General features: G+C 42.8%; 3 protein-coding genes across 8 annotated transcripts in view; 2 read left to right on the forward strand and 1 right to left on the reverse strand.

Annotated features, from left to right (window-relative positions):
* The window catches only part of BLTP3A (bridge-like lipid transfer protein family member 3A), a 71,724-nt gene extending 52,378 nt beyond the window's left edge, over nucleotides 1–19,346 (forward strand). For all 5 annotated transcript variants that reach the window (XM_064597478.1, XM_064597479.1, XM_064597480.1 and 2 more), the window contains 12 exons: nucleotides 239–409; nucleotides 804–943; nucleotides 1,355–1,496; nucleotides 1,755–1,948; nucleotides 2,151–3,607; nucleotides 8,038–8,234; nucleotides 10,056–10,210; nucleotides 10,299–10,449; nucleotides 12,639–12,901; nucleotides 13,352–13,460; nucleotides 13,586–13,692; nucleotides 14,301–19,346. In XM_064597478.1, coding sequence (XP_064453548.1) covers nucleotides 239–409; nucleotides 804–943; nucleotides 1,355–1,496; nucleotides 1,755–1,948; nucleotides 2,151–3,607; nucleotides 8,038–8,234; nucleotides 10,056–10,210; nucleotides 10,299–10,449; nucleotides 12,639–12,901; nucleotides 13,352–13,460; nucleotides 13,586–13,692; nucleotides 14,301–14,426 — 3,212 coding nt within the window. In that variant the 3' untranslated portion in view covers nucleotides 14,427–19,346. The remainder of the gene's footprint in view (nucleotides 1–238; nucleotides 410–803; nucleotides 944–1,354; nucleotides 1,497–1,754; nucleotides 1,949–2,150; nucleotides 3,608–8,037; nucleotides 8,235–10,055; nucleotides 10,211–10,298; nucleotides 10,450–12,638; nucleotides 12,902–13,351; nucleotides 13,461–13,585; nucleotides 13,693–14,300) is intronic.
* Nucleotides 19,347–19,567: 221 nt separating this feature from the next.
* On the reverse strand, nucleotides 19,568–27,180 carry TAF11 (TATA-box binding protein associated factor 11). 2 transcript variants are annotated; one of them, XM_045866746.3, is made up of 5 exons: nucleotides 26,890–27,176; nucleotides 23,712–23,860; nucleotides 21,345–21,432; nucleotides 20,903–20,999; nucleotides 19,568–20,237 (listed from the first exon to the last, which is right to left on the reverse strand). In XM_045866746.3, exons 1-5 carry the CDS (start codon nucleotides 27,058–27,060, stop codon nucleotides 20,107–20,109), a joined length of 636 nt encoding a protein of 211 aa, XP_045722702.1. In that variant the 5' UTR covers nucleotides 27,061–27,176; the 3' UTR covers nucleotides 19,568–20,106. The 2 variants fall into 2 exon arrangements, with proteins under 2 accessions (XP_045722702.1, XP_045722703.1); XM_045866747.3 differs by lacking the exon at nucleotides 20,903–20,999 and having other exon boundaries at nucleotides 26,890–27,180.
* ANKS1A (ankyrin repeat and sterile alpha motif domain containing 1A) overlaps nucleotides 23,895–27,235 on the forward strand; it is a 184,322-nt gene continuing 180,981 nt past the window's right edge. Inside the window, exon 1 of the mRNA XM_064597489.1 lies at nucleotides 23,895–23,913. The gene's annotated coding sequence lies outside the window, so the exon portion shown is untranslated. The remainder of the gene's footprint in view (nucleotides 23,914–27,235) is intronic.

Consider the following 27,235-nt stretch of genomic DNA (forward strand, 5'->3'; position numbering starts at 1 on the left):
CCATGGTCAAAGATAGTGACAGTCAGCAGCTGGCCTTTTAGGGAACCTTAGGGAAAAATCACATATGGAATCCAGAAGAACTTGAGTGTTGTCACTAGATAATTTTTACTTACCACAGAGAAATCTGGATTGGGGTGAGGGATCAGATTCTGAACTATGACTATACCAATGGAAGGGAAAAATCAGAATGTTGGATCATGATCTTGGACTGAAATCTTTTTGCTTCTTTGTTGCATAGGTGACAGCTGCAAACATTGGGTACGGCACTGTGAGGCCATGGAGACACGAGTCCAGTGGGCCCAGAAGCTGGTGATGGAATTTCAGAGTAAAATGGAGAAGTGGCATGAAGAGACGGGTCTCAAACCGCCCTGGCACCTGGGGGTAGATTCTCCCTTCAGGAGGAAAGCAGGTAGGTTACAAGGAGCTGGAGGACTCCCATTGCTTAGCCTCTTGCTATTTACTTTTGAATATCCAGTGAAGGTAAAGCACTGGACTAGCTAATTATCCCAACCTGATCCCATGGAAAGACATCAGTGACTTTTTTTCTTTACAGAGTCCTAGTTGTCTTTAGGACTAGCTGCAGTGTTGAGGAGAGGTTGTTGTCACCTTTATTCCAGAGACTGTGGCCTTGGTCTTAAGGAGAATACAATTTTTGAGTTCCTTCTAGGAGCTAGACAGTGTTAAGCTCTCTTTTCTACATATATATAGCCTTAGTGGTCTTAGGATTTTTACTTTCCTAATTCTGTTAGTAATGAGAGTTGAATGTACCTGATTCTCTTTCCTACTTTCTTATTTTTATTTAGATTCTCTCTCCAGTCCTCGAAAGAACCCCGTTGAGAGAAGCCCCTCTCAGGGCCAACAGGCTGCCTTTCGGCCTCCAGCATGGAATCGCTTGCGCTCTAGTTGCCTGGTAATACGGGTGGATGACTTGGACATCCACCAGGTGAGAAGCCCAGGATGCAGGGAGACATGGTTGGAAAGGGGTGGCACAGTACATTTGGAAGGCAACAGGTGTGAAGAGGATTGTGGGATTCAGGGGCTGCTTCCCTCACTTCTGGGTGGATTGATAACACTGGTCTGTTTCTTTCTGAGCATGGATGGCTGCTGAGATCAGGACCTGGGACTCCCCCAGTTTCCTCTGATACCCTACTACCAACCTTCCCCTGAGAGCAGTGAACTTGCAGATAGTGGGAGCAGGTGCGAGAATGCCTGCAATACGTGTGAAAAGCCCTCTGCTCCCTGTGGTAGACTTTGCAAGGGTGGCAGTGGCTTTCTATGACCTCAGAGGAAATTGAGGGAATTCTATTCTGGATGCTGTACGGGGGCTAACAGCAACTTGCGTGTGGTTGTGTAGGTTTCTACGGCTGGACAGCCAAGTAAGAAGCCATCTACACTCCTTTCCTGCAGTCGGAAGCTTCACAATCTTCCCACTCAGGTCTCTGCCATTCATATTGAGTTCACAGAGTATTACTTCCCTGATAATCAGGAGCTTCCAGGTAAGCATCTGATCCGCTCACTTCTTACTGTTTAGCTCATGCTCTTCACATCTGCCAGCCTTGGGGCCACGGCTTGTATTCTCATTTGTCTCTAGGAATTTTAGGTGTTTGAGTTAGTTTAGCACACCTTTGTTAAAAACTCTGCCGTGTAGAAATATGCACCTTTGCTTTCTTCGTAATAAAATGAATATCAGCTGGTAAGTAGGAGTCGAGTTGCTACTCTGTACACGGCAATTCTTTTTTTTTCCTGCTTTCCAGTTCCCTGTCCTAATCTCTACGTTCAGTTAAATGGTCTGACATTTACTATGGATCCTGTCAGCTTGCTCTGGGGAAACCTCTTCTGCCTGGATTTATACCGCAGTTTGGAGCAGTTCAAAGCTATCTACAAGCTGGAAGATTCGAGCCAGAAAGATGAACACTTGGATATCCGACTGGATGCCTTCTGGTTGAAGGTAGGGGAGAGTGGGATTTTCATTCCCTTTTGGCAGCCCTAGCTGCATTTCTCCCGTGGCTATAATCCAGGGTTCTGCTCTGTCCCTTTGATAGAAGTAAGAAAAACGGTATTGCGGCTCGGTCTTTTACACAGGTATTAATAGCAGGTTGGGGAGCTACTCAGATGTCCATTCTGAATTGGGTTTCATTTTCTCTCTGAAGGTTAGCTTCCCGCTGGAGAAGAGAGAGCAGGCTGGGTTGCATCGTCCTCAGGCCCTCATCTTTTCTGCGTCGGGCGTGACTGCCACCAATACACGTCATGCCCCACATTGTAGTTGTCCAGACCTCCAAAGTCTCTTCCGAGGTTTTGCGGCTGCTGAGTTCTTTCATTCCAATTATGTTCACTTTCCCAAGGTTCCAGGTGGCTTTAGCCTTCTGCACATGCTTTTTTTACATCATGCTTTCCAGATGGATTCCCGCCTCCCTCAACCCAGTACCCTCCCTCCCCAGAGGCTTAAGGCTTCCCAGGATCTGTGGTCCATCCACTTCACCCAGATCTCCTTGGACTTTGAGGGAACAGAGAACTTCAAAGGCCATACTTTGAATTTTGTGGCCCCCTTCCCCTTGTCCATTTGGGCCTGCCTACCCCTCCCCTGGCAGCAGGCTCAGGCACGGAAGCTCCTTTTGGCCACAGAAGGGAGGCTGAAACCATCCGCTAGCTTTGGCAGTCCTGTCCATTCTGAGGCCCTTGCCCCTGATGCTGTGCCCCATCAAAGGTCAAAGACTGAGCATGATTTGAAAAGCCTGTCAGGCCTTACAGAAGTCATGGATGTTTTGAGAGAAGGCAGCAGTAGCGTGGACAGCAAAGGGCCTCTGACTGAGCTTGAGGATGCAGCAGATGTTCACATGCTTGTACACTCCCCTGCACATGTCCGCGTGAGGCTTGACCATTACCAGTACTTGGCTCTGCTCCGCCTGAAGGAGGTGCTACAGGGTCTTCAAGAGCAACTGACTAAGGACACAGAGGCCATGACTGGCTCTCCTCTGCAGGACCAGACAGCTTGCATTGGGGTCCTCTTCCCCAGCGCTGAGGTGGCTCTGCTCATGCATCCTGCCCCGGCGGCTGTTGAAGCTGACTCTGCAGTTTCAGATACCACCAGCCTCATCGATTCAGAGCTGTCTCCTTCAGAGGATAGGGAGCTGAAGTCTGATGCCTCCTCCGACCAGGGCCCAGCAAGCCCTGAGAAGGTTCTGGAGGACAGTGGCGTTGAAAATCTGGATGCAGCCCAGGATAGGCCAGTGCCTCTCCATAGCAATGGAGAACTACAGGCTTCAGATCCTCTTGCACAGCAGGAGGTAGGGAAGGGCCATGAGGCAGTGGATTTCTTACAGGCCAAGAGACTGAGCAGAACCCAGGCGTCCACTTCACCAGCTGTGTTGAAGCCCCCAGATGGCAGGGATACTGCTGTGAATGGACAGGCTGAGATCATCCCCTTGAAGAACATTGAGGGAGAATTGTCAAGTGCTATTCACATGACCAAGGATGCCACAAAGGAGGCTCTACATGCCACTATGGACCTCACCAAGGAAGCTGTGTCCCTGACTAAGGATGCCTTCAGTCTGGGCAGAGACCGAATGACCTCCACCATGCACAAGATGTTGTCCCTGCCCCCAGCCAAGTGAGTGGCTCTCTGCCTTCTTCATTCATCCTGTCTCCTCCTCCTAGCTCTGGTCGTTGGGCTTAAGGCCTCCTGCTGTGTGTACTGTTAGATTGGGAAGCACTGTGTAGTCCAGGGGATGGCATAGAATGGCCTCTCTAATGTACCAAAGCCTTTAATTATCAGTGCTGTCTGAAGGGCAGTGGAAGAATTTTTAGGCTACTTAGAGGATATAGGTATACCAACTGGAGAGACTTATTTTTAAGACTACATCTAATTCTGTGATAGGGGAAGAACCAGAAATTGGATTTGCACATGCCTCCATGTAGCTTAGCCTATTCTTGGGCAGTCAAGTCAACATTTACTGCTTCATAGGATCTTCCCTCCTCTTTCACTGATTCACTATTATTGATACAGATATACTCTATGAGAACAATAATAATAATAATACTTGGCATCTGTATATTTTATTCTTTTTAGTGGCCTTTCACATAATATTTTGTTTGATTTGATCCCCACAGCAACCCCATGAGATAGCAATAGAAATTCGTATCCTCAGTTTATAGCTGAGGGAACTGAAGTTTCAAAAAGGATGAGCCCATGGATCCTGTATCTTGTAGATAGAGAAGCTGGGGCTTTGTATTTGCTCTTTCTGGTACATGTTATCAATGTCTGCCAGAGTAATAGAGAAGGAAGAATTTCATATGTTCATTCAACAAAAATTTTTCGAGCCCCTACTTTGTGCCTGGCTCTGTGTCAGACACTGAAGATACAGTAGGGAGTTAGCAGAAAAATACAGAAATGCATAATCAGAAGAGTGGAAAGGTATGGATTTTTCCATTGGTGCCTTGTGGTTTTAGGAATGATAATGAAGACTATGGGAAATCTTTGTTGGGATGCTTTGTGGTTTGGGGACCATGGTTTGAAGATCAGTGGCTTTGGAGCTTTGTCTAAGTGGATTGTGGGTCTAAGTGGGTCTCTAAGCAATGCCAGCGTTAGTACTTGCTAGGCACAGATAGCCTAGAAGGAAGAAGAAGGGAAAACTTGAAGGGATAAATGATATAATACTAGGCAACACTTACGGAGTGCTTTCTGTGTATCAGGCACTCTCCTGAATGCTTACAATATTAATCCATTGAATTCTTGTAACAACCCTTGTAAGGCAGGTAATAATATCAGTCCCCATTTTACACGTGAGGAAACTGAGTTCAGAGAGGTAAGAAACTTGCTCAGGATCACAGAACTCCTGAGTGGTGGGGTGAGGATTGAAAGCCTGGACTCCCAGTCACCAAATGTGCTGCTTTTTCTAAATGGAGATGGGAAAAGAGGGGAGGGGGTGATAAAGGGAAAAGAAAGGTGTGTGACACAAGCCCTTTTTCAACCCCCAGCCTTGACTTGCTGAAGGTGTAGTCCCATGGCCTCTTCTCAGTCCTCCCTGTCCTTGGCTCCTCGTGTCGGCCTTGTGGTTGTCCCGAACGCTTATAGCCCTGCGTGGCCCCTCACACTGCACTTCTCGGCAGGAGTCTTTCCTTCTTCCTTGGCTGCTGTCTTCTGCCTTCTGTCCTATAAACCTAACCACTCCACTGCACTAGGCTGTCCGTATTCTGATCACTTTTATCATAATCTTTATGTTTTAAATTATAAAAATGATTTGTGTTCATTTTGTTGACAATGTAGGAAAAAAAGAATAAAGAAGAAAAAGTCACTTGTGACAACACAATGCAGAGATTAGTCACTATTCACATTTGGATCTTTTTTCTTCCGATTTTTATACCTATATTTGGGTACCCATGTGAATGCTTATAGGTGTGTACACACATACACTATGCATGAATACTATTTTTACAATAATAGAATTATTTCTATATCATCTAGAAAATTTCCAGTTTTATTCACTTAATGTTTGTTTGTGAATCATTTCCCATTCATGAGGTACCTGAATACATAATTTTTAATTGCTCTATTGTATTCTGGCAAATGGATTTATCCTAATTTATTCATTCATCCCACTATGGGTGGGGGCTTTAGTGTGTTTCCAGTTTTTCTCAGAACCAAAGCTGTGTTAAATGCCCTTGTTTTTGTGAACATTATTCTTTATGCATATCTAAATCTTTAGAATGAAAACCTAGAAGTGGGTTATTATTGGGTCAAATGCTGCAAACATTTTTAAGGTTCTTGATGAATTTGCCAAACTTCAGGAAGGTTTATATCAGTGCATTTTTGTATACTTTCTCTCAAGGTTATTTTATTCATCTCCTTACCTCTGCTGTAGTCTATATTTCCGGTTCTGACTTTTCTCCCCTCCCCTGCTCTTCATCAAAAACCATCTACTCCATGTAGTTCCCCATGGATTTCCCAGGGGTGTGGCAAACCTCACATACATAAAACTAAATTCCCTATCCCTCCCTAGACCAGTTCTTTCTTTATTCAGTAGTATCATTCTCCTGCCTCTTCCACTCATTTGTCAGATTCTGACTGTAATTCTAGAGCAGGGGTTCTCAGACCAAAGCGTGCTTCAGAATCATCTGGAGGGCTTCTTAAAACAGATTGCTGATCCCCACCGTTAGAAGTTTCTCATCCAGTAGGTCTGAGACAGGGCCTGAGAACATGCATTTCTAAGCCCCTTCCCTCTCCCCATTGATGCTGATGCTCCTACCAGGATGACACTTTCAGAACACTGCTGTAGGGAGTCTCATATCCCTTTTTGCTATCTGTTCCTACATGTGGACTATTTCAGTAAACTATTAATTGATTTCCTCATTGGAGGTCTTTTCCTCACTAGCTTGTTTGAAAGAGCCTAAAAACACAGGTCTGATCTTATTATTTCCCTACTCGAAAACTTTTAGGCTTTTCCCTTATACCCCCTGAATTTAGTTTGAACTTATTAGTGTGGCATAATCAATTATTGTGATATATTCCATATGGCACTTTGTGTTTTTTGTTTTTTAAGTAGGCTCCGTGCTGGGGCTTGAACTAACGGCCCTGAGATCAAGACCTGAACTGAGACCAAGACTTGGACACTTAACAGACTGAGTGATCCAGGTGCCCCTCACTTTACAGTTTTTTAATAGACTGTTTTTTAGAATAGTTTTAGGTTCATAGGAATTACTGAGCAGAAGGTACAGAGATTTCCCATATACCCCCTGTACTTTATAGTTTGTTTTTTTTTTTTTTAAAGATTTTATTTATTTATTTGACAGAGACAGAGACAGCCAGAGCAGGAACACAAGCAGGGGGAGTGGGAGAGGGAGAAGCAGGCTTCCTGCTGAGCCGGGAGCCCGATGTGGGACTCGATCCCAGGACTCCAGGATCATGACCTGAACCGAAGGCAGTTGCTTAACCAACTGAGCCACCCAGGCACCCTTGGGTTTTTCTTAATTCCATCTTTAACTATGACCTTGAGTCAGCTTCTTCTTTTATAAAATGGGAAGATTAAAAGATCTTTAAAGGTTTCTTTTCACTGTATTGTGCCTTTTTAACTTTATCTTCCACTGCTCTTCCCAACAAAACCTAAGCTCTAGCTGCATTGAGCTACTGTCTCCAAAGGTACTTTTTGTTTTCTAGCTCCGTGCTCCATGTCTTTGCTCATGCTGTTTCTTCCCCATAGAATGCCCCTTCCCTGTTTCTTTCACAGCCCTCAAGGGCTCCCTCAAATGCCATCTCCTTCCACAGAGCTATTCCTGATACCCTTCTTCTCATCCTTTCCCCCCTTTGATATTGCCTAGCTTTTGGCTTTGCCTAGCCTTTGTCCCTCTCTTATGGTGTGTGTGATTTACTCCCCATACGATGGTAGGTTGTATCTGAATCTCCTCTCTCCTGATAGTTTATACATTCATTGAGGACAGAGGATGCCTTGTTCATTATTTTATTCACTCCCTGTGATTCGTATGGTGCCTTATGTGCACAAGTTTTTCAGTAAATACTTGTGGATTGGATGTGGGTGGCTTCAGGGGTCATTCATTTGCACTGGGGCTGTAGGTAGTTGGTCTCGTCTCTATATGGGATGACCTTGAATAAACTTGATATTTAATGTTGATATGGCAGAGCTACTTATGCAGTTTGAAATGCCAGATTCAGAAAGGCCAGCAGTTGAAAAATGGTGTGACCCCCTTACAGCAGATAATAGTTGACATCAAAGTTAATGTATAAATAACTATTTGGGTTGAAAGGGTTGGGCATTGCAAGACCCAAAACATATCTTCTAAGCCACATTTGTGTGTGTGTGTGTGTTTTTAAAGATTTTTTAATTTATTTTTGTGCATGCACGGTAGAGAGAGAGCGCGCGAGAGCGTGCACATGCCAGAGAGAGGGGCAGAGGGAGAAGCAGGCCTCCCGCAGAGCAAGGAGCCCAGTGTGGGGCTCCATCCCAGGACCCCGGGACCATGACCTGAGCCGAAGGCCCCTAACCGACTGAGCCACACAGGCGCCCATGGTTTTTATCTCTTAAACAGGGAGCCCATGGCCAAAATAGATGAGGGGGCAGCAGCACCACTGAGTGGAGGGGCTGCCCGACTCCGACTTTTCTCCATGAAGAGGACAGTATCTCAGCAGTCATTTGACGGCGTTTCATTGGATAACAGTGGCCCTGAAGACCGGATTTCCGTGGACAGTGATGGCAGTGATAGCTTTGTGACGCTCTTGGAGTCTGGTACGTGGAAGCAGCCAGGTGAAACTGAAGTCCAAAAAGGGTTCTTTCTGCTGCCTGTATACCAGCAGGATACAAAAGGAGCTGAGATTTGATAAAATAGATGTTTTCTTAACCAAAACCAAAAAAGAAATTTTAGTGGATTTGTAGCTCTGGCTTATCTTCTAGGTTATTGGTTAGCACTTGACCTTTATCACAGAATGAGACTCAGACCAAAAGAGAGAGTGCTAGTCTTATAGCCATATAGCTGTGGCAGGAGGATTAGTTTGGTGGCTGGTGCTTTTTGTTGGTTTTTTTTTTCCCCTAACTACGTATTTTATTGTTGGAAAATAGGAGCTTTTTCTATGATAAAATGAGTAACTATTAGGAATTAGATCATTCATTACTGGAAGCTACACTGGTTCTTTCATCTTATTGAACCGGAGACTTTTTTAAATGGTCCCTTAAGAGTGTCTAAATGAAAATAAAGCAAAAAGAGAATGTACTGTTTCTTAAGCTGGGTGGTGTGTACTCCTGTTTGCTTTGTTATTATTATGGAATATTATGGAAAAATTCAAATATGTATAAAGGTAGATGGGATCAAATGATGAACGCTCATGTACCCATTACCTAGCTTCAAATATTAAGAACTCATGGCCATTCTTGTTTCATACATACTTCTGTTCACTTCCTTTCCTCCCATATTATTTTGAAGCAAATTCCAAACATAACATTTTATCCATAAATATTTTTATTATGCATCTCTAGAAAATAAACTTTAAAAACATTTGAAAAAAATGTAAATTGTGGCAAAGTATATATTACATAAACTTTACAATCTTAACCATTTTTAACTGTAATTGAGGAGCATTAAGTATCATTGTGCAGGGGCACCTGGGTGACTCAGTCATTAAGCGTCTGCCTTCGGCTCAGGTCGTGATCCCAGGGTCCTGGGATTGAGCCACGCATCGGGCTCCCTGCTCAGCAGGAAGCCTGCTTCCTCTCCCTCTCCCCCTGCTTCTGTTCCCTCTCTCACTGTGTTTCTCTCTGTCAAATAAATAAAAAATCTTTAAAAAAAAAAGTATCACTGTGCAACCATCACCACTATCCATCTCCAGAACTTTTTTCATCTCATAAAACTGAAAATCTGTACCTCATTCCCTTCTCTTCGAGCCCCTGGCGACCACCGTTCCACTTTGTATTCTGAATTTGACTATTCTGGGTACCTCATATAAATGGAATCATACAGTATTTGTCCTTTTTTTAAAAGATTTTATTGATTTATTTGACGGAGAGAGAGATAGAGATAGCGAGGGAGAGCACGAGTGGGGAGGAGAGGGAGAAGCAGGCTCCCCGCTGAGCAGGGAGCCCGATGCAGGCTCCATCCAAGGACCCTGAGATAATGACCTGAGCTGAAGGCAGACACTTAACTGACTGAGCACCCAGGCACCCCAGTATTTGTCCTTTTATGACTGGCTTGTTTCACTTAACATAATGGCCTTAGGGTTCATTCACTTCATAGCACATGTCAGAATTTTCTTCTTTTTTAAGGCTAATACCCTATTGTATGTTTATACCACATTTTGTTAATCCGTTCATCTGTCTGTGGACACTTGGGTTGCATCCATTTGCAGACTTATTTTTAATGTGACCAAATACCACTGTCCCATTTTTAAAAATCAATTCTTTAAATTCATCAAATATCCAGTTTTCAAATTCCTAATTGTCTCATAAGTGTCATAAGTGGTTTTTTTTTTTTTTTCCCACAGTTGTCATTGTTTTTAGAGATTGGATTTGAACAGAACTTTTTGATTTTCAAACTCATTTGTTGTCTTTCTTATGCAGAGTCTGGTCCAGAATCTCTTCCACCAGGAACTCTTCCAAATGTCTTGGACAGTGCTGGTGTCCAAGCGAGCCCTGTTGTGGATAGTTACGGCCAGGGGTCACCAGAGGCCAACAGTTCGGTCTCACCCAGTGGGGAAGACCTCAGCCTTCACCCGGTCAGCTGCTCTCCTTTCTTCTCTGCAGAGAGTAGGCTGTAGGCTAGAAGCTTGCGAGGCACTCTGCTAAGAAAGTATCCTTTTACAGGTCTCCGTTCTGGTCCTGAAGGTGAATGAGGTATCTTTGGGGATCGAGGTACGTGGTGAGGACCTGGCTGTAGCCCTGCAGGCAGAGGAACTGAGTGTCCAACAGCTGGGCACCGTGGGACTCTGGCAGTTCCTGCATGGACAGTGCTCAGGTGAGGATGGGGGCTGTTCCAGGGGAGCTGGGATTTATCTGGGGCAGCCCTAGCTTCTTGCTGCTGTCACTGGGCCCCAAGGGTAGCTGTCCTAGTGCCAAGCCCTTGGTCCTTCTCTCCAGCAGCCATTAGGAGGAGGAACTCCAGTCAAGCCTTCTTCTTGCAGGGGAACCTCCCAGAGCCCTTTCTGGGGCTTTGTGTTCAGTAGGCTATTCACCATCTTCACTTCCCAGGTGCTCCTTAAGCTTATACAGGAGGCCACTGTCCACTTCTTCATTTGTGTAGCTGCTGACATCCAACTGTATATGATCAGGGAATTCCGTCATTCAGATTCAATCCTTTGATATTTATACTTTAGAAGATGACAGGAAGGGCGCCTGGGTGGCTCAGCCGTTAAGCATCTGCTTTCGGCTCAGGTCATGATCCCGGGGTCCTGGGATCGAGCCCCACATCGAGCTCCCTGCTTGGCAGGAAGTCTGCTTCTCCCTCTCCCACCCGCCCTGCTTGTGTTCCTGCTCTCGCTGTGTCTCTCTCTGTCAAATAAATAAATAAAATCTTAAAAAAAAAGATGATAACAGGAAAAATCTGGGCTTATGCTGCATTCTTCATTTTAAAATATTTTTTAAAATATTGAGTAGAATTAACATAACAATAAAAATATAAGAAAGTATAAAGTAAAAAAAAATATTGAGTAGATACTAAGGAATACTTACAACATATATGTAAGGTATAAAATAATAAAAATACAGTGAACCCATGCACACCACCACCTAGTTTAATAAACAGAATAGTACCATTAACTTTGAAGTCCCCAGGAGCCCCGCTCCTGAATCTTCTTCTGCCTCTCACCTGTCATAAAGAATCACTCTCCTGAATTTTGTGTTTCTCATTCTGTTGCTTTGCTTTACAACTCTTCTACATGTTTGTTATCAGTGTATTATTTAGTTTTGTAGGTTTTAGAGTTTTTCTAAATAGGATTATAGTCTGTATTCTTTCATGAGTGGCTTCTTTCTTTGATATTCTTCAAATTCTTCTAGGTTGTTGAATTAGCTGTGATTCATTTTCATTGCTATATCATATTCTATTGTATAAATATTACTAGTTTTTGCTTTTTAAAAACAACTCTATTGAGGTATAATTTGCATTTATGAAATTTGCTTATTGTAAGTATACAATTTGATAAATTCTAATAAGTTTACAGAGTTGTGCAACCATTACCATCACCCCTAAAATATCCCTTGTACCCATTACTTTATTTACTTCTCTATTCTTAACAGATATTTGGGTTGTTTCTGGGTTTTTTTGCTATATCATATAGGATTGCCTTGAACATTCTTTTTTTTTTAAAGATTTTATTTATTTATTTGAGAGAAAGAGAGCATGAGTTGGGGGGGAGCAGCAGAGGGAGAGGGAGAAGCAGGCTTCCTGCCGATTAGGGAGCCCAATGCGGGACTTGATCCCAGGACCCTGGGATCATGACCCAAGCTGAAGGCAGACGCTTACCCAGCTGAGCCACCCAGGCGCCCTGCCTTGAACATTCTTGTACATGTCTCCTGGTATGTAAGAGAGTTTCTCCGGGGTTACATTCCTGAGGATATAATTTCCAGGGCATTAGGGTAGGTGTAGCTTCAACTTTACTAGGTAATGCCAGTTTTTTTCCCAAAATACTTGTGCCAGTTTGCAGTTATATAAGTTATTTCATATCCTTGGCTACACCTGTGATAGTTCTTTATGGAGTTTTGGGGAGATTAGCATGGATCCTGCATGGCTTTATCAGAAATGAGAACACCAAGACTTGGAGAAAGAAGAGATATTCAAATTTAGCAGAGTTGAGGGTCCTGTGTTTTAAGAGCTTTCCCTTGGCCTTTAGCCCAGTGTCTCAGATTTATAGCAAGGCCAGCTTTTTATTGATCCTTGACTTCCCTTCCACCATGAGAGGCATGATAGCAAAAGCCCAGTCTTTGCAGTCAGTCATGGTTGCCTGCATTCAAGTCCTGTCCTTGCTACTTACAAGCTGTTGAACTTTGGGCAAGTTATTTTCTGTGCCTTAGTTCCTTCATCACTAAAATGGGAATGATGATAATACTTTTGGCATAGGGTTGTTATGAATATTAAATATATGTAAAGTGCTTAGAATAGTCTCTGACTCATAATTAATTAATGTTTTCTTTCTGTCTCTCTTCTCAAAGGTACAGGCTTTCAGGAATCCTCAGCTTTGAAGACTGACCGCATCAGGCCAGCTGTGGGCCTTCGCTTTGAGGTGGGGCCTGGTGCAGCTGTTCATTCCCCACTGGCCGCACAGAATGGCTTCCTGCATTTCTTGCTTCGAGGCTGTGACCTTGAGCTGTTCACTTCGGTGCTCAATGGCCTGGGGCCCTTCTTGGAGGATGAGGAGATCCCGGTGGTAGTTCCCATGCAGATTGAGCTCCTGCACTCCAGGATCACCCTAAAGGTGAGAGGAGCTTTGGGATTTTACCCTAGACTTTGCCAGGCAAGGAATTTTGGCAGTGATAGCTATACACGTCTTCCCTTGTCATGGTCCAATGTGGTGAGGATTAAGTGAGTAAATGCATATTAGCATTCTTAGTGAAGGTTGTAGTAATACATAAATGTGTGTTGTATCAAAGTGTTCTGGATTTAGGTGAAGAGACCTTGTCACTAGCCCTGACCTTGTCTCTGGCATGCAGCATGACTATGTATAAATAAGCCCATTAGGTTATCTGGCCCTCAGTTTGACCATCTCCAGAATAGGAGAGACTCAGTTCTGCTTCTGTACCTTGTAAGAATGTATGGATACATAATGGCATAACACTGCTTCAGGCTGGATGGTAGAAGCAAGGGTTGTTACCTGAATTGCTCTGAGCTGGTTGGGGGCATCATGTGAGTTCCCTCTTCCCTGCAGGATGATACCCCCCCCATCTATCCGACATCTCCAGGCCCTATCCCCATCACTTTGGCCATGGAGCACCTTGTGCTGAAGCGGGGTGATGATGGTGTTTTCCACATAGACGGTGAGTGGAGCTCGTCAGCCTCCTGGCTTCTCTGCCTTTTTTCTCCCATAAAGGGATAGATGATAACTAGGAATTGTTTGCATGTTGGCAGGAGTTTGTCATTTAGAACCTTTACTTTTTTCCAGCTGCTGCTCAAGACAGACCATCATCTGAAGGATCTGAAAGTGAGAAGAGGCAGCCCCCCAAAGAACAGATGTTTCTGATGCCCACAGAAGAAGCTTTTGGACAGCAGGTGAGGACCCAACTGAACAGTACCTTTCCCGCAGACCCTTAGTGGCTGTAATTACAGAAGCTGGTAAAACTCAGAGGGCTGAAAAGGTTGCCTGTGCTGTGTATAGCTGGGTGGTTTGGGCTCCTGTCACCTAGCAGCAACTTCTAGAAGTGCTTACTAGGGGATATAAGTCAGGAACTGTAGGTGAAGGGTTGCTGATCATATATTCTACTGTTGCTGTCCTTATAACTGATGAACTCTGAAGACAGGATTAGGCTTTTATTTTTTTTAAAGATTTTATTTATTTATTTGACAGAGAGAGACCGAGAGAACAGGAACACAAGTAGGGGGAGTGGGAGAGGGAGAAGCAGGCTTCCCGCTGAGCAAGGAGCCCGATGCAGGGCTCCATCCCAGGACCCTGGGATCATGACCTGAGCCGAAGTCAGACGCTTAACGACTGAGCCACCCAGGTTGCCCCAATTAGGCTTTTAGAAAGATCTGGTTGTATTCTCTTGATCAGTAACCAAATTTGTGGATTTTTCTGCTTGAACTCTGAGTTCTTGTTCCCTTATCAGGTGTTTTTGCAAGGCATGTTATTTATTAACTATAAATTTGTTATTGTTCCCCAGGTGCAAGAATTGCCTACCCTACAAAAGGAACTCATAGAAACTAAACAAGCATTGGCCGATGCCAACCAGGAGAAAGAAAGACTGCTTCAGGAGATTAGGAAATATAACCCCCTCTTTGAGCTCTGATAGCAGTGGCTCAGCCATCTTACCAAGGAGAGAGGAGATCACCAGCAATAGCACCACCTGTGACAGAAGGCACCGGCCAGCACTGAAGAAGTCTGCTAAGGATGCCAGAGGGCCTGGGGAGTGCTCAGCCCACTTGTTGGGGTGTCCTTTCCACCAGCTGTTCTGACTTGGGTGGAAGACAGGGCAAAGCACGGCCACGTTCTAGGAAATTGCGGGCAGCTTTGCGTGTGGCTCAAGCATCAGGTCTTGCCTACATAAAGCCTTCTGGCTCTCTGCACACTAGGTGGAATCTTGTCGACACTGTCGGGCCATTTCACCACCTGGTTTCATGGCAGAGACATTTGCTTTCTCTACAGCCTGTGCGAACAAGAGAAAGTACCCACCTCCTCAGTCACCCGCAGAGCCACCAAAGATTCTACGTCCCAGAGCTTCCTGTAGCAGACCTGAAAAGCCCTCGGCCTGAGCTTTGGCCCTGGTAGTAGAGTGGAACAGGAAATAGCCAGCGAGGCAGGAGCCAGGAGAGGCACAAGAGTAAGGGAGACCTGGATGCCGCCTTTTTTTGGAAAGGGAGCCAAGCTTATGCCATCTTGGCTGATACTACAATCAGATTTTTCAGGGTTAAGGTTCTTTTCTGTTACACTTTCATCATTGTGATGCTGTGGTAGAAAGTAAACAGTAGTGGCTCAGTTGTATCTTTCCCTTCTATAACATTATTTGAAATTTAAATCAGTATTCACTGAGCCAGGCTGAAGGTATGACGTGGTAAGAATCACTAGGGGAGCCTGTGCCGAGCCCACTGTTGCCTGCCCAGAGGCCTGCCTGCCTTCACAGCTGCGCTTCAGGACTGATTCCTCTGTCTCCCCGGGCTCCCGGCACGTCTGCTCTCCCAGCACTGGGACTTTCTACCAGCACTCTCCTTTGCACTTGGTCGTTTGGGAGCTGAAAATGTGTTTTCAACTGTAACGTAAACATCTCAACTTGTTGCCTCTCATACTCCTCTATCACTGTGGCTTTTTAAAATCATGTAATTTTGACTTAAGTAAAAAAACAAAACAAAAACCCTTCAACCTAGCTAGGCTTTCCCCTTGCCCCATGAAAGAATGATTTTCCCCCTCTTTCTTTCCTACCTAATTCTTCCTCAGCATTCTACCTTCATCCATACTGCTCTGTAATATACTTCAAGCTGTGTTGATTGGACAGAAGTTCATCAGCTAACTCACCTTCAATTGGCAAGATGTAAAATTAGTGATTTACTGGTGTCACTGAAGTCTTAATCAGACATGACATATTGGAGGAAAGATAAATGTTTTCCTTTATGGGAAATCATGCCTGACTTGCATATTCTAGTTTTTTTGAGGATAAAAAGAAACATGCATTCAAGAAACAACAAGATATAATTTGTTCAGACTTCTAAAGAACTTTTGTCAAGGTTCTTCACTTAAAGCAACTTTAAAAACACCAGTTACTATGAGATACAGGAATACTTTGTTGTGCTTAGGAAACAACTTAGAGACTTAAGAATAAACATCTTTTTGGAGATAATGCTAACAGGGGAAGTTCCCTGTGGGTGGATGCTTGGTTTAACCTTACTTAGGATTTTTATAAATTACCTGGAAGTAGGAAATTATAATGCAGTCAAATGTCACTACTTTTAGGCAGTGAAAGGTAAACCAGAAGGGATTTAAAAAAAAAAAAAAGCAAAACCACAGAAGGCCCACAAGCCTGGCTGTGACGACACAGGAAAATGACAGGTGAGGTTCAGTCTAGGGAAGTGTAAAGTAATAGAAGAATCAGCAAGGCAGCAAGCTCTGCTAGAACTCAGCAAGGTAACCTAACCATTGCTGAGGGGAATGAGGGGTCAGTGTGCTGGCTGCTCTGGCTCGAAGCCCGACTGCACCATCAGGAAGGGCTCATGGAGACAACACAGAACACAGGACCTCATAGAACACCATTTTAATGGCTTACATTATCTATGCACTTCTAGTGACCTTATTTACAGAATATATGGTGAAGGGACGAAAGGTCCAGAGAATAGCAAAAATTATCAGGGAGTGGAGATACTTCCACATGAGGACACAAGTTTAAAATGTTAGCTCCAACTCTGGAAAGATAAAAGCTGAGGGTAGTGTGAGATCAGATACCCGGTCAAGAGGAAGGCCATGCTCACCAAGTCCTGAAATTCTAGCTCTGGGGCTCAACCTCATAGCCTTAAGTACAAGAAAGCACTTCTCCTGGCAAATTAGAAAGTTAAAGAGCTCATTGTCCGAGAAGTGATGCTGGCAGAGGCTATGTTTGGGTGGCGAAGGTTTAAGAGGAATCCTTGTATAATGGCCTTCCAACGGAATTATGGAAAACTAGGGCTATTTGGTGAAACACAGTGAGACGGTAACTGTGTTCCTCCACACACTCCCCCTTAGTGCTCCTTTGGAAGGCATAGTGTTGAACAAAATGGATCACTCGTCCTCTCAAGTATGGCCTTGCTAATGTTCTTAGAGGAGGCCTTGTGGAAGGAGATCAGTAGCCAGAAAACAGAATTATTCAAACTTAGACTCACCCGAATTGGTTTAAAATCACATTCTGATTCTTTTTCCCTCCCCTCCTCCCCCCCCCCCCCAACCCCACCCACACCATGTCCCTCTGGTATCCCTCCATGCAAAGAAAATGCCTAATGGGCTTTGCTTGGTATACCTTCACTTTAAGCTTGTGCTTGCTGGTCGGCGATACAAACAAATCTGGCAAACATCCAGGCTAACCCCTTTAATGGCCAGAGTTCAGTCTGGTTTCTAGGCTCTCTGGAGTTCTTGACCATGTGACAGATGGAGCCCTAGAATTTCTGACTTTCCTACGTGGCATCCTTGGCTATTGTGTCTTGAAATCCTCCTGCAGAAAATGTGGTATAGGGGTCATTGTCCCAGGAAATTTTAGTTAACAATCCTCTTGTGTAACTTCATACTCCTGTTCGCTGGGGGAAAGACTTGCATAATGAAGAAATGTGAACTGGTTGGTAGTTCTCAGGATAAATGTAAAGAAAAAAAAAGGAAGGAAAATAGTACTTTGGACTGCTTATGATTTCTGCCTTGGAGCTCTAAGACTCTGTGAACAAGAAATAACAATACCTCAAGAAAATGTCTGGAGTGATAGCACCACTACCCGTCAAAGACCTCAGCTGCTGCACATCACCATTTCAGCTGTGAAGCATTTCCAACTATGTATCATCTATGATTGTCGAGATTTCCTGTTTACATGGATGTACTGGAGGTAGGCTTTAGTTTAAGTATCTCTTAGCTGAGCTGCAGGGATGGTTATTGATCTCAAATTTTTCAACTCACTGGAATAATTAACCTCATTTCTTTGACTTAAGACTGAGGGAATGGGTTCTATTCTTGTGACGGCTGCTTTTGCTGTATTCTGTAATCTGACCCTCATTTTGCCATGGTCCTCAGACTTGATGTACCCTTTCATGGTTCTCAAAGGAACAGTTTCTGTGTACGGAATATACAAGGGATAAACACTACCCCTCAACATACCCCAGAATTTAAATGCTCTCATTTAATCCATTTACATTAGTTTCCCCTTAGCCTAGTTCAGGGGGGTAGTGGAAAGCAGGTCGTTTCAATATTGCCATAGTGATATGGGAATCTGCCATTCTAAACCTTTACACTAAGGGTTAGTTTTTTCTCATTTAATACTTGCCTAAACTTCTAAAATCAGTTACAGTAACATCACAAAACTGTGCAAACGAACATTGCTGCACTGCTAGTAGAATGACATTTGGTTATTTGAGAACTGTAAAAGCTGTCCTGACCTTGTGATTTACCGTAGTCATTACCGTTTCGAGAGAAGCTGGTGTGATGTACCATCCTTCCAGAGACTACAGCCCTCTCCTAGATCTTCTCCTACCTTCTACTAGAGTAGGAATATCCCCCTTCACCTCTGGATAGGTATGGATGGAAGCTGTTGTTGAGTGGGGATTATTTTCCCTATCTCTCCCAACAGACACAAGGAGAAACACTCTTGGGAGAACCTTAAACTGTGAGGTTTTGCTAAATGGCTAGACTCATGATGTGATCTTTCTCCCTTGTTACTTATAAGTTTCAGCCTTATCCACTATCTCAAATTGCAATAGGTGTAGTTCCAGTAATTGTTAAAAAAAAATTTGTTAGAGCTGAGAGACTATCTGCCTTTTTTTCTCCCCCCTTAGTTTATTATCCGGTTAAGATTTAGCCTGAGTCTTACAACATTTCTTCGTGGAATGTCCCACTGAAGTGTCTTCTCCACTAGCTAAATATATGTTTAAAGCCATGGGTTTTAATGTAAGATACTCAAAGTCGGATTTGCTGTACTTTTTGAGTCCAAGCTGTTTCCCCTCCATCAGGGTGCTAAACAGAACTGGCATCTTTTAAGACATGCTCAGGAAAGCTTCAAAAGAGAACAGCTTCAAAACTCTTCTCCCGGGCGCCTGGGTGGCTCAGTTGGTTAAGCGACTGCCTTCGGCTCAGGTCATGATCCTGGAGTCCCAGGATCGAGCCCCGCATCGGGCTCCCTGCTCGGCGGGGAGTCTGCTTTTCCCTCTCCCACTCCCCGTTTGTGTTCCCTCTCTCGCTGTATCTTTCTCTGTCAGATAAATAAATAAAATCTTAAAAAAAAAAAAAAAAACCTCTTCTCCCTATGACACTGAATGACAGAGGAAAGAATTCTTGGGGATTGCCAATTATATACAGTAGCCTTATTACTTCTAATCACTGTCAATAAAAGGTCACTCCATTCCCCTCTATTTGAGGAAAACAATGAGAATGTATCTGATGAACTGGAATACTGGTCAGTGTTGGGAAATTTTAATGTTGCATTATCTAATCAAACCTTGAGTGTACTGGTTCTGTGAACCACCTGAAAAAAGCAAATTAAACTTACTAAACACTGGTTGTGGTATATCTCTTTATAGGAACCTGAAATATATGGGCTTTTACATTATTTTTAAGTGGTTTAAGTACTCTTTTATGAGATAAAATTCTAATGGTTCTAACAGAAAATGGGAAGGGCTCAAATTTTCAAAAAAACCCAAGACTAATTTTATTCTGACACCGGAGAAGAATGATGAACTTCTCCCCATTCCAACCAGCTAGACAGAAAACACACATATGGCACGTTGGAAAACAGTTTAATGATCACTCACCAAAATCCATAGAACTTTACATGTTTACGGGGACAAACTTTTCCACTACTCTTGCTTTCACTGTGTTTTTCGTGGTAGAGTATCTCAAGTCAAAAGTTTCTGGTTGTTTCATCTACTTAAAACCCAGATGGAAGAAACAACCTAAGTCATAGCAACTACATGCTTCAGTGTGAAACCGTCAAAGCTCTCCTGGAAAGGTTTTCTCTCTGAAAGCAGCTTCCTTGTCTAGAAGATGCTTACGGCCCACGTACCTTCTTCCAACTGGCCAAGAAACAGGTCAATGCCTCAAAATGCCCAAAGAAGTCCCAATATGTAGTCAAGGCAAGTATGAAACAGGCTGCATGCCTTTGAGATGCGATGAATATCAGAGTTCCAAGAAAGACATTAAAATCATCATGGAATCCTTGGAGGACTGAGATACTAAAGCACCAGTGCAAAAGTCTCATGCAGCAGCAGGTCTGGAACCAGCGCTTCTTCCTTCAGTACCAGGCCTTTCTAGGCTTTGGTCTAGAAGAAGATGATTTTTTTGTGCTTTGAGTTGGGGATCTGCCCCTTGGATTTTAACCTCCGAACAGCCTCCCTCATATGTTTGGGTTGGAGTGGTGGCATTTCTCCCCACTTCTCACACACATCCAGTGCTAAATAGAGGACAAGAAGAAAAGTTTCGTTGTCAAAGAACTTCATATTACATAATCCATTTGAATCCTGTAATTTTCATTAACCCTTCTGAAGCTTGCTAAGGAAACCATAACACTCCCTTCTTTAGAGAATGCTATAAAACACATTAGGTTAGCTTTAGTATATCCTATCAGGCTTTATCATAGGCAATAGTTTAAAACATAACTTCTGCTTAAAAAAATAAAACATTTCATTGATGAGATTAGCAATACACAGCGGCCAGGTTCTTTCCTTGACGGACAGAGGGCAGCTCCCATGGGTCTATAACATCGGGGACAACTCATCATACCACACTGGTCAGGCCCCAGTGATTGCTTTTCTTTTGTCTTTGATTTGGCAACAGAAATGAGCAAAGTCCATTGGAGAAAAGTACGAAGTATGTTTCTGTCACCCTGGGCTGGGGACAGGCATCCAGAAAGGAGATTTCCCAGATGCTTCCTTGCCTCTAAGTATTAAAACTTCTGAGGAATAATGGTCATGCTCTCCTGAATACAAGGTGCCCAACTTGGTCAACTACTAGTGCAAATGCAAACTCCCCCAGTGTTTAATAGGTCCCTTAGTATAGATACTCTTGAAAATAAGACCCCCAAAGGTTCAATCCCGTATGTGTATTAATAATACTCACCTTCTTCTACCACCTCCCCGACGAAAACCTTGGAAATACCAGACATAGCAATAACAACATTCTGAGACACAGAGGTGCCCGTGATGGACTGGATCAGCTTGAAAGAAGGACAAAGACCATGATTAATATAGTCAAGAACTGGCTTTGGAACATGGTACCCGTAAGAGTTTTTTTTCCTAAAAAAGTGTTTGCTAAAGGCTGGATGCTGAAATTAAGACTATTAAAACAAGGATTCAGGTGTATACTGACCTATATGTCAAGACCCTATCCCTGGAATACAAAACTCCCAACTGATTATTGAGGGGCATGTTATTTTTATTTTCCTGCATGAATGATCCACCACCTTGACTAACACCCCACTCAAAATGCTAATGGACATAGCTCTTGTGTCTAGTTCAGCTCTCACATCAGATGGAAATGAAGTGTGGTAGTCCATCCTTACCCTTTTAATGGCTGCCTTAGGGAAAGCTGACCGGCGATACATTTCATAACGGTTCAGCTGCTCCTCCGAAAAGGAAGAAACCAGGATTCTAGACAAAGATTCAGGTAATTAAGTTGGCTTACAAGAACAAATGCTTAAAATGTATTATCACATCAATGAAACCAAGTCTCAGACAATTAGAAAATAAATTTTCGAGGGATCAATAGCATTAGGTTTGGTGCTTACAAGGAATGAAGATAAAGCATTTTTACTCTTTTTTTAAAAATTTATTTGACAGAGAAGGAACATGAGCAGGGGGAACGGCAGGCAGAGGGAGAAGCAGGCCTCCCGCAGAGCAGGGAGCCTGATGCAGGGCTTGATCCCAGAACCCTGGGATCACGACCTGAGCCAGAGGCAGACAGACGCTCAACAGACTGAGCCATCCAGGCGTTCCACAGCGTTTCTACTCTTAAGGAACTTGAGAAAAAGTGAAACACAACTTCCTTTCTACTTCATTAAGAACAAAAACTTAAACAACAATGTTGGGTCACAGTATACTGTACTATCTAGATTGTATAGGTTGTTTTCAGCACGTGGCTCTCTCTCCCCATAACTCTACCTTACTACATATTGATGGTAAAAATTTGATACATAAATTTATATTCAAACCAGTAGTTTTCAACATTAACTGACTTGGGGGAAAATGTTTGTAAAATATATGGAAAAGGGTTAATACTCTTAATACTTTCAAATAAATAAAAAGATGGCTATATTAATTTAGAAAATGAGCAAAGGACATGAACAGGGAATTTACAAAAATACCAATGGCCAATACAGAGGAAAAAATTAACTATTATTAACTAAAGAAATGACAATGATAAACTAAAATAAGATAACATTTTTCATGAATCAGACAAATAGTATAAAGAATGGTACTAATAAGAATGGGAGGACAAAAACTCATACCTGCTGGTAGAGTGTGAAGTGGAACGACCTTTCTGGAGAAGCATTTGGAAATGTGTATGAAGAGCCTTTGAAAATATTCATACTGTTTGAACTGGCAATTCACTTCTAGGAGTTTATTTAGGAAATAAGTAGACAAGTATGCAAAGATGTGCTCAAAGATACTCATTATAATGTCAAAAGAAAAAAAAAGAACTACAGGGATTGATTAAATTATTCACCTGCATAATGGAATATAATGCAGCCACTGCAACTGATGATTTATGGGCATATTTACTGACAAAATATTTAGCTATACGTATAAAACATTAAAAACAAGTCTGAGGGGTGCCTGGGTGGCTCAGTCGTTAAGTGTATGCCTTTGGCTCAGGTCATGGTCCCAGGGTCCTGGGATGGAGCCCCACATCAGGCTTCCTGCTCCCTGGGAAGCCTGCTTCTCCCTCCCCCACTCCCCCTGCTTGTGTTCCTTCTCTCACTGTGTCTCTCTCTGTCAAATAAATAAATAAAATCTTAAAAAAAAAAGTCTGAAAACAACAACAACAACAACAAAATAAACCAAAAACACCCCCAAGTCTGAAGAAGTATATAATCAAATATATATCCAGGGTTAACTCTAGTGGTGGGATTAGAGGTAATTATTTTTTTCCATTTTTCTGTATTCTCTGAATAATTTGCATGAGCCCATACATCTTTTACAATCAGAAAACACCATGAGGGGTGCCTGGCTGGCTCAGTCTGGTGGAGCGTGTGACTCTTGATCTTGGGGTTGTGGGTTTGAGCCCCATGTTGGGTATAGAGATTACTTAAAAATAAAATCTTAAAAAAAAACCAAAAAAACCCCCCCAAAACCCAAAAAACCACAATGAAGCTACTTCCATTTAAAAAAATGTTACGACCTAGATATATAATTAATATGGAAAACACTCACCCTATATAATGTGAAAAACAGGTTACAAACAGTAACATCTTTGGAAAAATTTATTTCTAGATATATATATGTATATAGAAAGTGTCTTGGAGACTATACACCAAAATATTGACAGTTTTTTTTTTTTTTAAAGATTTTATTTATTTATTCATGAGAGACAGAGAGAAACAGAGGGAGAAGCAGGCTACCAAGAAGCGGGAAGCCCAATGCGGGACTCGATCCCAGGACCCTGGGATCATGACCTGAGCTGAAGGCAGACGCTTAACCATCTGAGCCACCCAGGCGCCCAAAATATTAACAGTTTTTATCTCTGGTGATAAGATGATATTTTTCTTTTTACTTATTTATGTTTTCTAAAATGTAACATAAGGTATTATTTGCTTTATTTTCTTTTGAATATAAAAAAGGAAAAAAATTTAAAGGCCAAAAAAATTTATTAACTTTGTATGGTCAAGTTAGAGCCTTGAAATGGGGAAAAAAATCAGAAAGTGACTTACTGCATCTTTTGAATCTCATCTTCATCCACTTTTTGCTTCTTCTCTTTCTTTTCTTTGGTATCTATTTTCATTTTTTTGGCTGCAGGAGTAAGTAAAGATGAGTCTTCCCTTTCAACTGCTGTTAAATCTGAGATGTCCTGACTCTTGAGCTGAGAAGATGAAAGAAACCCCATTATATACGTGGCCTACTTTCCAGACTTGGGTAAGACTTCATTCTTATTACAACACAACAAACCCATTATTCAATAGTTTTTTGGTTCCAAACACTGGCTGTATCATCATTATGTGTAAGATACACTCTCCTAAAGAAGTTTATAGCCCAGCTGTGGAAAGAAAACCAGACAAATAATCCAGTGTTCCAGTTTAGCTATGATCATAGCTCTAGTATGTTTACAAAGGAAATGATATGCCAAGGATCATGAAAACCACTCCCCCCTTGAGCCCACTTTCCTAACCTCATTCTTTAGAGGGGATGTCAGAAAAGTCCTCTCCATCCAGCCAGCTCTTCTGCCTCTAAATCTATAGATCTCTTTATTGCTGATGATTCCATCTGGAAAGAATATTAAAAAGGAGGCACCTTCTCATCAAAACAGTGTTTCTTTGAATTTGGAACTTTTAATAATTTTTTTTAAGTAACCTCTACCCCCAGCATGGGGCTCGAACTCATGACCCTGAGATCAAGAGTCGCATGTTCTACTGACTGAGCCAGCCATGCGGCCCTGGATTTGGAACTTATAAGTGAGCTTCTCCCATGTGTAGTGCTCTTTTCTTCCTATCTCTCAATTCTACTGTATCATGCAAATATTTATTTTTCATTGCTAGACTGAAAACTTTTTGAAGATAGGTTTGTCTCTTATTATTTCTCTCCCCACATAAGCATTTAGCATAGGTTTACTCATGCTAGATTAATGTCTGTTTAATAGCAATTAAAATCAAAATCCAAACTTCACCCCCTCTACCTTAATATAAAATCAAAAGACATAACAAACCTCATTAATGGGATTTAACCTCTGTTTTTCCTAAAGAGGAACTCATGTGAACTCATACAGGAATATGAGGGGGGTAGGTGAAAGTGAAGGCAGTATACCTTTAAAAAACTTGTCAATTTCTTCTCTAGTTATCTATTTAATACAAGTTTTCTAACCTCTCTGTGCTTCAGTTTTGGTGATTTATATTTTCCCTAAAAATAAGCCATTTTTCTTAGATTTTCAAATGTATTTGGCCTAAACTTGAATATCAAATATTTCTGGTTCTGTTCTTTTATTTATTTATTTATTTTAAAGATTTTACTTATTTGAGAGAGAGAGCACAATCAGGGGGAGGGAGAGGGAGAAGCAGGCCCTCTGCTGAGCAGGGAGCCTGACCTAGGGCTGGAATCCAGGACCCTGGGATCACGACCTCAGCTGAAGGCAGATGCTTAACCGACTGAGCCACCCAGGTGCCCCTGTTCTGTTTTTTTTTTTCTGGTTTCTTGAGTTAGGTGCTTATTTTCAGAATCTCGTTAATAATAAAAATATATAAAGCTATGAAATTTTCTTTAAATAAAGTTTTTAAAGGCCATAGAATTTAATGTAGTGTTCTCTTTATTTATTTCTTTAATCTAAGGGCTAGTTAAAAAATAGTTTAAAATATCCAGATGCTAGTTTTTTGGGAGGAGTGGGGGTGAGAAGTTTTTTTTGTTAATTTTAGGTCTATTGCACTGTACTAACAGGATGTGGCCTGTTTTGATTTCTACTTTTTTTTTTTTTTTTAAAGATTTCATTTATTTATTTGACAGAGAGAGACATAGCGAGAGCAGGAACACAAGCCGGGGGAGTGGGAGAGGGAGAAGCAGGCTCCCTGCAGAGCAGGGAGCCCGATGTGGGACTCGATCCCAGGACCCCGGGATCATGACCTGAGCCGAAGGCAGACGCTTAACGACTGAGCCACCCAGGCGCCCTTGATTTCTACTTTTAAGAATTTGTGTTGTTCTTTGTGGTATGGTATATGATTTTTTTTTTTTTTTTAAGATTTTATTTGAGAGGGAGAGAGAGCAAGTGAGAGCACAAGAGCAGGGGCAGGGAGCCCGATGCGGGGCTCCATCCGAGGACGCTGGGATCATGACCTGAGCTGAAGGCAGACGCTTAACGAACTGAGCCACCCAGGCACCCCTATATGATCAATTTTTAAAAAGTGTTTCAGATAAAAAAAAAATTATCTTCTGTTGGGTGCAAATTTCTGCATGTAGTAAGCTCCTTATGGGACTGAGACGATTATTCAAATCTTCTCTGTCCTTCAGATCTGTTTTAAAGGTTCCTTCTTAAAATAGTTTCATCACATTTTTCTTTTTCTAAAAGTTCTTACTTTATATGTTTTGATGCAACTTAATGCTCTGGAAGGCTGTTTCTATTTAATCCAATGTCCTCCCCCATGATCCCTTTAAGAAGAAGCTCTAAGACTCCAAGATTCTATCTCTAGAAATGGAACCGAGAGAACACTGAGATTCTGGTCCCCCGACTGATGCTCGGTTAGGCAACACTGCTGAACTCTTTTCGGGTGGCACAACTGATGGGTTTGGTGTATTTATGCTATAGAGAGCCTGGACATTAGCATCCAGATCACTGGTAGTAGTTAAATGTCTGAAGAGGGTAAAAGCGTGGCTAATCCAGTAACTCCCTCGAAGTCTTCCTTGAACGATTCTGCAGTGTATAATGACAAAGTTATGCTTGAGCAACATCTAGGAGAAACCATATTTCGGTCAAAGGGGTACTAGGAATCCTGGGTTCTAGCTCTTGCACTAAGTGTTAGTGTGACATCAGATCCCAATTTCCTCACCAGGAAAACCAAGAGGCTATGTCAAAGTCCCTTAAGGGCGCCTGGGTGCCTTCGTGCGTAGAACATGCCGCTCCTGATTTCACGGTCGTGAGTTCAAGCCCCACCTTGGGGGTAGAGTTTACTTAAAAAAAATTCTCTTAGAAGTAGACTTGATATCTAAGGGATTAAAAGTATTAACACAATGGCTGGATGTCTAGAACCGAACCAGCATTACAGTTTTGTCTCCTCCCTCTCCCCACCCACCTTCGCAGATCTAAAGGGAGTCATGGTGAGTTCCAGTTATCTTAGATTGGCAGGGACCAACCAGAAAGCCGGTCCAGCAAGCACTAACAATCTCTGGCCTCATCAACGCTGCTCTCCCTACCTCGCCTTCTTCGGCCGTGGCTTCTTTCAAATCCCCATCTCCGTCCCCGTCAGTTTCCTCCGGGATTCCGTCCGTGTCGGTAGCGCCGGGACCCCCGGGAGCAGCGGCCGTTTCATCTGACTCCCCTGTCTCTCCTCCTTTTTCCGTGGGCGACTCGCAGGCATTATCCATAGCAGCAAGAAAAAGAGGGGAGAGATCGCAGTCCTGTCAGGCTCTGGAGCTCCCGACCTAGAGGCATACAACAGCCCACAAGCTTACTTCCTGTTGTCGCGCTATGATAACATCACTCCTACGGCTCCTCGGAGGGGACAGTTGGAAGCATGCGCAGAGGACTTCAGGGCTCTGT

Source organism: Mirounga angustirostris, unplaced genomic scaffold (genome assembly GCF_029215605.1).
Source record: "Mirounga angustirostris isolate CCGP_5_RB_7025 unplaced genomic scaffold, mMirAng1.0.hap1 SCAF_8, whole genome shotgun sequence".
In the NCBI taxonomy this organism is placed as follows: Eukaryota; Metazoa; Chordata; class Mammalia; order Carnivora; family Phocidae; genus Mirounga; species Mirounga angustirostris.

Coding starts and splice junctions, on each gene's coding strand:
- TAF11 (XM_045866746.3), bottom strand. CDS start 27,060: ATGGATAATGCCTGCGAGTCGCCCACGGAAAAAGGAGGAGAGACAGGG. Junction 23,861..26,889: donor CCACGGCCGAAGAAGGCGAG/GTAGGGAGAGCA, acceptor TCATCTTCTCAG/CTCAAGAGTCAGGACATCTC. Junction 21,433..23,711: donor GATGAGATTCAAAAGATGCA/GTAAGTCACTTT, acceptor ATCTTTGTCTAG/AATCCTGGTTTCTTCCTTTT.